The 12,849-nt window shown below is 29.0% G+C and overlaps 1 protein-coding gene across 8 annotated transcripts; it reads right to left on the minus strand.

The window, feature by feature from the left end:
- Positions 1-62: 62 nt before the first annotated feature.
- Positions 63-12,426, minus strand: LOC117209391 (2-oxoglutarate dehydrogenase, mitochondrial). 8 transcript variants are annotated; one of them, XM_033451388.1, is made up of 17 exons: positions 12,339-12,426; positions 10,001-10,252; positions 9,703-9,912; positions 7,075-7,177; positions 6,540-6,605; positions 5,242-5,497; positions 4,923-5,157; positions 4,662-4,841; positions 4,399-4,579; positions 4,039-4,319; positions 3,743-3,971; positions 3,392-3,670; positions 3,125-3,303; positions 2,611-3,045; positions 2,367-2,521; positions 1,865-1,996; positions 63-1,713 (listed from the first exon to the last, which is right to left on the minus strand). In XM_033451388.1, the coding sequence occupies exons 2-17, from the start codon at positions 10,244-10,246 to the stop codon at positions 1,614-1,616; spliced, it is 3,267 nt and encodes a 1,088-aa protein (XP_033307279.1). In that variant the 5' UTR covers positions 10,247-10,252; positions 12,339-12,426; the 3' UTR covers positions 63-1,613. The 8 variants fall into 8 exon arrangements, with proteins under 8 accessions (XP_033307279.1, XP_033307282.1, XP_033307285.1 ...); XM_033451395.1 differs by lacking the exon at positions 12,339-12,426 and adding an exon at positions 8,342-8,462 and having other exon boundaries at positions 1,614-1,713; positions 10,001-10,244; XM_033451391.1 differs by lacking the exon at positions 1,865-1,996.
- Between the last annotated feature and the right edge of the window lie 423 nt (positions 12,427-12,849).

Consider the following 12,849-nt stretch of genomic DNA (forward strand, 5'->3'; position numbering starts at 1 on the left):
TTGAGGGGAAAAAAGTACTAGATTTTATTAAAAGGGGAAAGGTTATTTAAAAATACCTGATAATGGCTAATATAATTTAATTTCATAAGATGCTACAATATTTACCACGATATACCGACATATGTGTACTAACGTAAGTAAACTTCAGTTTATTCTCATTCGTAACTTTGACCTATTAAACTTTAATATCAGAGCATACATGTATATATCGTCGTTATTATGCATGTAATAACAAGAAATGATGAGTGGAATAACAGTACCGCAATTTATTTAGGACCACATTGCATCTATCGTATTCTAGCGGATTACAAAATATCGTGTACTATTGTTACGTATAACTTAAATTTGATACAATACTTTCCAATCAGTGACATGGTACAACAGATATTCCATTCATAAAACTCATTCTTCAAATGATTCACATGTAGAATATAAATACTGTGCCTTCGCAGACTATGGAGCAACCAAGGTATATCATTGGCTAAGATAAAATAACAATAAAATAATTTTTTTTAAATATTCCAACTAGCATTAGCGAATTGTCTTCTATTCCCACCTTTTTAGAGAAGTCTTTGGAACTTTTTGAAGAGTAACATTACGACTCGATCTCGTAAACATTTTTTCTTTCCTATTAAGTTCACATAATCTACATTTTCGCAATACATTACGTAATCGAGTCTAATGCTACGACATATCCCTTTATATATTTCTACCAACCTACCAATTATTTAATTCTTTATAAAAATAAAGCAACGATAAAGAATTAAATCAATTGGCTGTCTTTCGCTACGGCATAAATAAATGAATAAAAAAATTGCCGTAAATAAACATTATCAAACTCCAAAAAGTTTCATTTAAGTCTCCACAGTCGTAACAATCGATTATTTACACTCTGCGTAAACTGTTGTATAAATTAAAAATAATACTTTTTTCTTAATCTTATCCGTTTCATAAAGTTATGTATTAACAAACGAATAAAATACAAACGTCAACGCACGAATATTTTCGATTATTGTAACGACAGATTTAGACAATGAGTAAGTCATGTTAGGAGGTTTCTTGCTAATGTAATTTTTGTTCTTGTGATATATTTACATAATAAAATAAAATGTTTCTGCTAACTCAATCATACACCGGGTTCAACACTCAACTCACATACTAGCATAAATATATGTCACCTATTAAAAAGAAAAAATATACAGGATCGCATTCAAGCATTAAATAAGAATGAAATGCATATATTTACATGGCTTACTCATTGCGTATATGTTTGTATTAGATTAATCTTTTAATTATTCTTTTAATGAAACCAAAGAAATGTTTCAAAATGTATTAATTTTTACGATTGGACCACAGCATCGTAAAATAGGAATCAAATAAAAAGAAAGTCGATATCTTGAATCTAGATAAAAAGTTTTTAACTAGGTTTATCACGATCAAGAAAGTATTCGTGCGTGTACGTTAATTCATCTAAATAAATCAGTAATGAAGAAACTATTTCAAATTATGTTAATCTCCTCTTAGGATGTATATAGAGCAAGGCAAAGGGAACATAACAAATATAATAAGAGAAAATAAATAAAATGTGTTCTACATAGTGCTACGAAGTATAATTAAACGTCGAAGGAGTCATCAAGTAATTGTTTTAGTTCTTTGAGGTGCTGCATTTTGCTTCCTGTTGCGGGTGAAGCACCTGTCGGGCGACCAACGTACCTGAAACAAAAATTTAGATTTACGAATCAAAGTTAATCATAAACTATACATTTATATCCTTCTACAGCTATACCTTATCATATATTTACATTAAAGTATGATAATAAAAGCTATAATAAATATCCTATTCAAATACTATAACCAACATTACCTTAATGTTCTCTGTTTGGGTTTATTAGATTCTATTGACAGCGACTCGGACACATTCGTTGGTTTAGTTGATGAGAACCAACCACTAAACCACCCTCCGCTACCCCTACTGTCGTATGACGTACTTCCGCTGCTGTAACATGGCCCAATTTTTTGCTTTGCTTAGCAAGCACGCGTACAAGACAAATTATTGATAAATTTTGTGCTTAAGTACATTGCTTATTAGTGATATATTTACACACATCAAAATTTTATAAATTACATCGAAAACGAAACTGTGACAAAGTAAAAAATTTGGGCCACGTGAACAGCTAAACATATGACAAACGTATTGCACAACCAAAATTTTATAATTTGTGTTACAAGTATCAATTAGGTGATTTTGCAACACAAATTCATTATAATGAAAACACGAGCAATTTATACGTATTTTTGTAAGCTAAAATTATACATACATATTGCAAAAGACAGATCTTAATATTTGTTTGAATTTCGATACTCACGATACAGAACGAGCTCCATTCAAAGCTGTATGAAATCTAGGTTGAATGTATGTCCATGCACCCTGATTTTTGTGTTCTTCTTGAGCCCATATTAATTCTGCATTAGCATATTTATCGGCTTCTTTCTTAACTAAATCGTATGGGAAAGGTGAAATCTAGAAAAACAAAAGAATACGAGTAAATTTAATTAATAGAATGAAAATAAACAAAAAGGTTTTCGAATTTGATAGCAACTAATATTTACCTGTTCGACTCTCACAATGGCGACTTTATCGTCCAATTCCTTCTCCGCGCGTGCTTTCTTTAAATCGTAATAAACTTTACCAGAACAGAAAATTATCCTTTTAACATTACTGGGATTTTGAGAAGCTACACCTTCTTCTGGTATCACTCTAAGAAATTCTGTATTTTCCAGCATCAAATCGAAACTAGACTTTGCTTCTGGATGACGAAGCAACGATTTTGGTGTCATTAAAATCAAAGGTTTCCTAAATGGCAATGCAATCTGTCTTCTTAGAATATGGAAATAATTTGCTGGTGTACTGCAATTGGCTACAATCCAATTGCTATCGTGTAACTGACGCACAGCGAATTCTTCGCTTTCAGGAGGGAAATAATCTGGATCATCAGCAGACATTTGTAGGAAACGTTCCAAGCGGGCACTGGAGTGTTCAGGTCCCTAGAACAGGCGGACAATCATGTAGATAATTATATACTGTCATATAACAAATTTTTTAAACACATATTTAAGAACTTACCATTCCCTCAAGCCCATGAGGTTGTAACATTACAAGACCAGATTGACGTACCCATTTAGCTTGACCACTGCTGATAAATTGATCAATTATGCACTGTGCCGTGTTATTGAAATCACCAAATTGTGCTTCCCAGCACACTAGTGCATTAGGATTAGTCATAGAATAACCTAATTCAAATCCTAAAAGTTTAACAAAAAAAAATATTTTTATTCGTAATATCATTAAAACATATATATAAAGCCAATTTAAGTAATATCATAACATTACCAAGTACACCAAACTCTGATAAAGAACTATTGCATACAGTATATGGAGCTTGATCTGGGTAAAGATAACACAGTGGTCTGTAAGTAGCTTTATCCACAGTTTGATGATGGAGAACATGATGTCTGTGTGAAAAAGTTCCTCTTTCTACATCTTGACCTGATAATCTAACATGAATACCCTCTTTAAGTAAAGAACCAAAGGCCATAGCTTCTCCAAGAGCCCAATCAACTGTTCGCGCTTCTATCATTTCCATACGAGATTTTAAAATACGCTCGATACCTGTATGTTTATATGTTTCAAATTAATATATATCTAATTAATTAATTCATTCATAATTAGAGAGACATTTACCTTTATGAACCACAAATTCAGCTGCGTTGGGTGGTGGTGAAGAGAATTTTTTTCCAATATGAATGAGTGTGTCTTCTTTAATACCGGTAGGAGATACTTTTAAAGGGTCTTTTCCTTCAAAGAAACCGGACCATGGAGAATCCAACCAATCTTTGTACTTAATATGTGTTTCTTGTCTAGCATTGACATATGCTTCTTCACAAATTTTCTCATATTTATCTTTAACATCCTGTAATATCATTACAAAAACTTAGTCACATATACTCAAATAAGTAAAATATTTCTTATTTCAGTACCTTAACTTCTTCAGCAGAAACAACACTATCATCAATAAGACTTTTGGCATATATGTCTAAAACTGGTGGAGTATTTCTAATTTTTCGATACATCAAAGGCTGTGTGAACATAGGTTCATCAATCTCATTGTGACCATTTCGTCTATATGATACAATATCAATAACAACATCTTTATGGAAAGTTGCTCTCCATTCTGCAGCAACTTTACAAACATGCATTACTGCCTCAGGATCATCCGAATTTACATGGAAAATGGGTGCATTCACTACTCTTGCAACATCTTTCATAAAATCATTAATGATTAGAGTAACCTTAGAACACAAAAAGATTATCTTTTATGTGTATGATGAGATACTTACCAGTACAATATGGAGAGGATCGTGAATGTCTTGGATCTGTAGTAAATCCAATTTGATTATTCACCACAATATGAATAGTACCATGAGTTGTATAATCTGGTAAGTCTGACAAGTGCATTGTTTCAAAAACAATACCCTGCCCACAGAATGCAGCATCGCCGTGCAGAAGAATAGACATGACCTGTTAATATCAGTTTAATTATGAAGCTTCCAGAGAAGTAATAAAATTTTGTTATCAATGTAAATCACTCCGTATAGTGTACCTTCTTGCCTTCGCCATCACCGCGATAAAATTGTTCTGCACGAGTTTTTCCTTGTACTACTGGATCGACAGCTTCTAAATGAGATGGATTTGCCACAACAGCTAAACGAATGTTTTTGTTTGTTACTCGATTCAAACGCTCAATGTATGTTCCCAAATGATATTTAACATCACCAGAACCCTAGATTATTAAGAATTAGTAAAACATATCCATATAAATGACAAGATCAAATTTCGTATTGTAAATATCATATACACTTACATCATCAGCTGCTTCTAGAGCCGCAAATTGAGTGAATATTTGACTCAAGGGTTTACGACAAACGTTAGCAAGGACATTTAAACGGCCACGATGAGGCATACCCATGACAATGGATTCAACTCCTAACTCAGTTGATTTATCAATTACCTGCTTCATAGCAGGAATCAGAATTTCACATCCTTCCAATCCAAATCTCTTCTCAGATGACCATTTGCGTGCAAGGAATGCTTCAAATCTACAGTGAGAATACAAAATATAACAATAAACATTTTATTGTTGGTGTAAATGTAAAAATGTTTAATTTCGATATTTTATATACCCAGTTGCACGAGTTAATCTAGCCAAAATAAGTCTTCTTTCATCATTCGTCATTTCCATAATACCAGGAGTCTCCATTTTTTGTCGAATCCAATTGCATTGTTCCAAAGAATTGATAAACATGAATTCCACACCGATGTGGCCGCAGTAAGCAGCTTCTAGTCTTTTTAAGATTTCACGAAGGGGCAATGATTTTTCTTTGCCACCAATAAAAGTGGTGGATGGCAACTTGAAAATACGATCCATATCGGATTCCTCTGTAGAAATCGAACAATGAAATATTTGCTTATTTTAAAAAAACATGAATATAATAAAAGGCAAACGCAATGCCACGTCACGTATGTATTTATAATAGAATCAACATAGGATAATTAATTCCAAATATATCTAAAAAGACATCTCTTTTGTTATAACTACTTATTATATATAGTACGCACTTCTTTTCATTAAAATATAGTGTATATATTTTTGTAACTGATACTGAAAATGTAAACTATGAAGCAAAAAAAGAGAATTTTATATGGCATGAAACTCAAATACAGTGTTTTCTATATTTGCATTATAAATATATGTAAATAGTTCTTTTAATATCATATGTGAATATATGTATACAAAATGTTTGGCACATGATATATACATGCATCATTTCTTTAAAAAAAAACAAATAGTTAAGATTATAACAAACCCTCTCCACAATATTTGTAAGAAGAGAAATAAATGGAAAACTGAAAAAAGTATTCAAATACAAAGCTGTAAAACTCAATGAAGCATTATTAATAAAAGCAATCACCAAAAATACTAAAATGATAACAGTACAATAATATGACAAAATTTTTACACATTGGCCACACAATTTATAAAATAAAATAAGATACAGAAAAGTGTAGAAATTTGAAAAATGATATTAAAACATATAGATTATACAAAAATCATTTAATAAATAAATAGGAACTTGAGGAGGAAGTATTTGCGAAAAGTATGCTCTACAAAAATACTTATACAAACATCTTTTATTACATCGTACATAAACTGTTAGGTGTGGTAATAATATTATTTATTATCCTATACTTCCTCCAATTTTTCCCCAAAAAAAAAATATTCAAAAATTATTCCTGGCACAAATACCTTTACAGCAAAATATAGCAATCAATGTTCATATAAAGGACCCAAGCACCTTTACAATTTACCTTTAATGCCAATTTTTATGTAATCCCATAGCGAACCATCACATCCCAAAAATACTAATATTTTACAAAAGCTTTAAATTGAACTCTCATTTTAATTATTATTCTTACATACTTTTCATAAGTGTAGCTATTCTGTACTGTAGTTCCTGTGAGTAAGTAGTAGTATGTGCTCTGTTCCCTGTGGACATTATGCTTAAACTGAATAATTAAATTATTGAGCAAAACTCTTTTTATATGTATTACAATAAGGTTTCGCCACTAAATATATTTATCTAAAAACAATATTAATATCATTTTATCAATTTTTACTGTAACTAACTTTGCAATATTGTTTAGATTTAAGGTATCTTTTCTGTTTATTATGCTGTACTTTGTGTCCAGGAAGAAAATGAGATGAAATATGAATCATAATAATAAAAATGATATTTCCAATAATAACAAGTATCATATTGTGGTGAAATAAGTAAATTATTACACAAACATCTTCAAGTTAGGACAATGTTAAAGAAATAATGAAGCAAAATATTGCTTACTTCAAGCAGTTAAATTTTTGATAGTCTTTTTAATACATAGTAATACCTCACATAAAGTACACTCTGGACCTTCATTCCTTTGATTTATGCAGAAACACATTTATTTAGGCTTACCGAATGAGTAATGATTATAGAGCAATTCTTGTGGGTGTCTATCATCAAGATCAGCGCTGTTGATGCCAAGTGGATCCAATTTAGCGATATGATGGCCACGAATCTGTCAATTTAACGCCACATTCATACGAACCAAGTAGTTTTTAGTTCTTCAAACTTCTTAACTCATTACAAACATTAAAATAAATCACTGTGACTAATGTTCACTTAAATGTGTCTTAAAATATTGACTCATATGTTTTCAAGAAATAAAAAGAGAAAAATTATCTTTTAAAAACATCACATCACAGTAATTAAAAGCAAACATACCTATTGATAAAATAAATATTCGTTAATATTGATATGTTAACAGTTAAAGCATGTTATATACATGCTTTCTATAACTAAACCTAGTTTATGTATTTAGAACAAGAATATTTTATTATTTGTTATTTTATTATTTTTTAAGGATTAAATTAAGCAAACATAACTCAAATATCCTTCCACAAAACAGAAACTAATGGTTGTAATACGATATAGATAGTTAAATAATAACTTGTTCCAGAAACAAACATTCCAAATTATAATTGCAAACATATAAAAGCAAAGCTGCTAACATCATCTGCAAGCATGCATAGCAATGATTTCCAATACATTTTCTTACCTTAGACAGTTTATTTGTGCATGATATTTGAAAATACGTCATAAATACTAATACACTTATCATAAGAAGCAACTTAAGAACATTATTCATACACATGTAACATACTATCGATACAAATTGCAAAATATAAACCGATAAACATCCCACTCTTCCTTAAGAGGGATGAGAACATTTTCAGTATCAGTAAAACTTATCATGAATCTACATTCACATAACACCTTCTCAATATATTCAATCCAACAACTTCTTTCTTGTATTTTACTAATATTTTATAAATTTCATGTATTTCATAAAATCTTCTTTATTAAAATACATACACATAAATTACTCCAATTATTTATGAAGAAGGAAGGTATGATAATGGTTAAGAAGGAGTTAATGCATATGATAGAAACCATGATGTTTGTTTTTATGATGTGAAATGTGACATATATTTGGTGAAGGTGTTTTAAAAAGCTCTGGTACTTTAAAAGTCACAATAATCACATAAATTTTGACAAAATTAACTAAACAGATATAATCTAAAACCAGCATTGTAATATAGCATTTATAAACACACCTTTACTTTATACATATAAAAACTAAAGTAATACTTTAAGGAATTGGTTTGGGTAAAAGCCTTACCAAGCATATATTGTCGCAGAACTTGTTCAGGAGATCCCTTGCGGGCTGCATAATGGTTATGTATCAGGTCTGTTTGCATAATACCCAGTGGGTCCAGATCAGCAACTAAGTGACCTCGAGCCTATATGCCAATAAATAATTCCAAAAGGACCCCAATGTATATCAGTTTTTCCATTTTTTTAACTACCATACATTACTACATTATAGAAATACAATATTGCTATTAAAAGTGTAATCACTCCTTAACTATTCACTAATTATTGCTATAGCACATTAAAACTTTCAATTTAGACCTTTAAATTAACCCCTTTAAATTAACCTTTAATTCTAAACTCATATAAAAGTATGCATCATAATTTTTTAAACGAAATCTGTAATATTTCTTAAAATTAAAGCTACCGTAACCTTTGGGTAAAATTTTAACTTCATTTGATATATTTGTATAATTATAATTTTACAAAATATAAAATAATATAAAAATATAACTTTAATTTACTTTCTGAACATCAATTGCCTTCTAATATCATTTTATGCTTTTACTAATTCTCTATTGGTTTTCCTCTTTTTTAGATATGTATTAATAAGTTATAATTTAGAGCTATAATTTACATCACAAATCTAACACATAATTTGTGGGAAATATTTAATTGTAAAACATGCTAGAGGTGATAGATGCAATAAGCATCTAATAAAATAAGGCTATTATGCAATACTTGAATATAATCTGACATTCTTAATCAGTGCTCGAAATATTTTTTCAATGATAGGACGCAATGATGGATTATTTCATGAAATACATGATAGCCCTTAATGAAATAGTTTCAGTATCAATTTCTTATGTCCTATATGTTTCATAAGTTTGCTTTTTTTTTTTCTTCTTATCAATTGCAGAACTAACATATCAACTAGATTAGTGAACATAAATATGGTATTAAGAAAAGAAATAAAGATTAGGACATGTGGAAATTGAAACAAAACTCTTATTTGATATCACATGCAACATGATAGTAGAAATTTCCCTTCAACATAAAACATACATACAATGTTTCTAGAACACATGCTATAATGTTTCAAGATCAAATAATGACTGAATTATAGTCAAAATATTAAGACACTTTTTCTAATAATCAAAAAGATAAGATAGAACATCTAAAAGCTTTAACATGAAGCCATAAAACATTATATAATTTCACTTAAATTGAATATCTTATGTAAAATAAAAAATATAATTAAATTTTTGTAATGTATTTAATAATAATACACACGTATAAAAAATTTGGTGCTTGGAAACATAATATTTTGTTGAAACATAGTTGTTGTTATCCCAGTTTTTTTAAATACGCAATATAAAATTAACATACCTGATAAGAACGAATAATAGCTTGAACAGCCAGATGGTCATCAATAATCTTTTCATTAACAGGTATTTGGCTCAATTGTGTACCACCACCAAGTGGTAATAATGCTCCTAATGGAACTTGGTTATGACTTGGAGCAAGAGAAGGAGGCGCCTGATATGCAAGACCTGGTGCAGCTCCAGCAGTACTACTGCGAAAAAATGAGTCCCAAGACTAAAAATAAAAGTAATAAAATTCATAAAAAATTACAGTTAATGTTTACTTCAATAACAAGGATATATTCCATGAATTTACTACTAACCACATGTACACTATGAGGATCTTGTAGCCATGCATTATACATTTCTTCTACATAAGTGCTGGAACTGCCATTGAGAAAAGGTTCTGTGGCTACCTTGCTATACTTTCTAATTGGTTCGATAACTATCACCTGTGTGGTCCTTGTCAGAGGATGGCTTCGAACCAACCATGATGCAAACCTTTCAGGCCTGCACATTCGTGGCGCTAAAGGGGCCAATGTACTAAATAGGGTCCTTGCCTTATACATTTTTACCTGCAACAAATATTAGTATCAATATATCTGTTCACTAGGTATCCAAAACTTATAAATCATATATTTATACATTATTTTATGGTATAACTAAACTATTTATATATAATTCATATGATTAAAACTACAAGTATATAAGTACATTATTATCTTTGAGATTGTATTGTACAAAGATCTTTATCTGTAATTACTCACAAAATTGATAGTTTTTATTTAAAATTACTAGTAAATCTTTAGTGCTTTTATCAAATTTTATCAACTTTACTTCATATAAAGATTGGAAAAAATAGATAATTACCAATAATACATTTTGCATTTAAAGAAAACAGCATATTTCCTTAAACAATCCTTTTGTTACAAAACCATAGGATATGTTTGTGTAATAAGAACAAATATGTCCTATTGCTTTGTAAAAAAATTTTGTAATCAAGTCTTTTGCAAGACTTTAATCTATTTATAAAAAAATATTTTTAAATTTCTCTTTAATTTTAATTGTAGATTTCAGTTGCACAACCATGTATGATGTGCCAACTTTAAAACTTAGCACATGATGAAATCAATAACTCTAAGTATATGTATACCACTTACAATTATGGAAGATACACATTTTTTAAAGTAATAATTAAGATATTGTTGTTGATAAATATTTCTTTGAAATAATATAAGTGGTAATCTGCTGATATAGCATATCTAAATCTGCATGTCTACTCAAATTATGTTGATTAGAAATGTACATACATACTTATATATTTTTTATGTATAAAATATAACTTCTTTTTATGCTTCTGAACATTAACATGTTAGAGGTATATAAAATGAGAAATGGTAAATATCCAAAAGATGCTAATGTTACATTGCATATAAAACATAAAATATATATGATATTTAACATTTCTATAGTTTAATAACATTAAAATAATTTTTGTGTAACAGATGTTGTTAAGAAAATGTACAAAAATTTTGCATAAGCTGAAACTAAGATATTAATATATATGGATATGAATTTAAGTATATTAATGGTAAAACAAAGAACATACATGTATATGCATTATAATGCAGACTGGTCTGCACAAATGACATAGTCTATCATAATAAATGACTAATGTAAGACAGATAAGCTAACAAGAAAATCAAAACACATTAAGGAGATTCATAATAAACTCTTTATATTCAACTTTATTGACATGTTACAAAACATAAGTAGATATACATTTAAAACAAAAATATTAGGTTAGATTATAATTTACAATATCAAAATTCAATGTGTCACTAACACTAATTATGGTATTACATTGTGTAACTCATATTGAAGTTAACAAAAACTATTCATATTAATTACGCTATACAGACGATAACGAATTATCTATCATTACAACATCAGTAGTCGGTGTGTATATCAATACGTACTTACAATTACTTCATATAGTAGTTTTAATAAAAAATAAATAGCAAAGGATTATTAAAATATATTTCTAGTTTTTAAAACAGTTATGCAAATAAGACGCAATCCTTTGTCAATTAGACAATGTCAGAAACATATGACATTTGTCCGAAAAACGTGGTCAAACGTCAATTTTTTGGCATACCGATAGGGATTAGCAAGAACAAATGAATCTAAGAATCTTATTAAAAGTGAAACTACGAAAAAAAGTGCAGAATTTACGATAGATTTCTAAATACCTATTGCAACTACACAATTACATTTATATCTACATATATGAAAGATAATATTTTTCATTTGAACACAATCATATTGTAGGTTATTTAATTCAATCATTAAGAATATTTTATTATTGATGGGTTAATATGAAAGTGTAAAATAAATGTTAAAAGTTATTAAGGATCTTTTCTAAAAAAAAAATACGAAAGAAATAACTATATCTCTTAAGTCAGGTGACTATTTTCGTCTGGTGCAATAATTTTACGTAATCAAAGGTGTCATGAAACAAGATTTCAAGAAAGAATAATATTTATTATTAGAACTGATGTTCTTTATAAGGCGATCAACAATTCTTCGTAGAAATCATCATTATTTTTCGTTAATGTCATAATTAAAAATCAAACATAAATGAGATACAAATCTACGTACCTGATGTTAACGCGACAACGATGACAGGCCATCCACCATTTACAACTCAGGATTAGACCGAACTACGTCTTCTTAAAGTACAACATATCTATAAGCAAGAAACAGACTTCAGCGCACCTAACGGCTAAATATTACAAATCAGTATTACAGTAATTCAATTTAAAAATTTACCAGAGATTTCCCTATTCTAGATTTTTCTTTTTCATTTTAAACTTATCTTTGAATTTAATTATTTCTGAGTATTTTTAGATTGTTGTAGCACTTACATAGTCTTATAATTAAGAAGTATGATTTTTATTTACATTTATTGCAAACATTTTTGCATTCTACTTGTCTAGAAATAAATTTGATTTTCATTTAATATTAAGAAATCTATAGGCAACTTTTAAAACAATTTAATATTTTTACAATTTGGTACATTTAACAAAAATCAAATGCTTTAGTTAATAATAACATTGGAATAATAAATGTAATTTTTAAAATGTTTGAAAAGTTAAATGAAAGTTAATAT

This window comes from Bombus bifarius, unplaced genomic scaffold, assembly GCF_011952205.1.
Source record: "Bombus bifarius isolate JDL3187 unplaced genomic scaffold, Bbif_JDL3187 scf7180000008176, whole genome shotgun sequence".
Taxonomy (NCBI): Eukaryota; Metazoa; Arthropoda; class Insecta; order Hymenoptera; family Apidae; genus Bombus; species Bombus bifarius.

Bases quoted from the DNA above. Each gene is read 5' to 3' on its own strand.
- LOC117209391 (XM_033451388.1), bottom strand. From the start codon at position 10,246: ATGTATAAGGCAAGGACCCTATTTAGTACATTGGCCCCTTTAGCGCCA. The intron at 4,320-4,398 runs GTAAGTATCTCA...ATTTTATGAAAG, and splicing joins ATCCTCTCCATATTGTACTG to ATGTTGCAAGAGTAGTGAAT. The intron at 3,046-3,124 runs GTAAGTTCTTAA...CGCCTGTTCTAG, and splicing joins CTCATGGGCTTGAGGGAATG to GGACCTGAACACTCCAGTGC.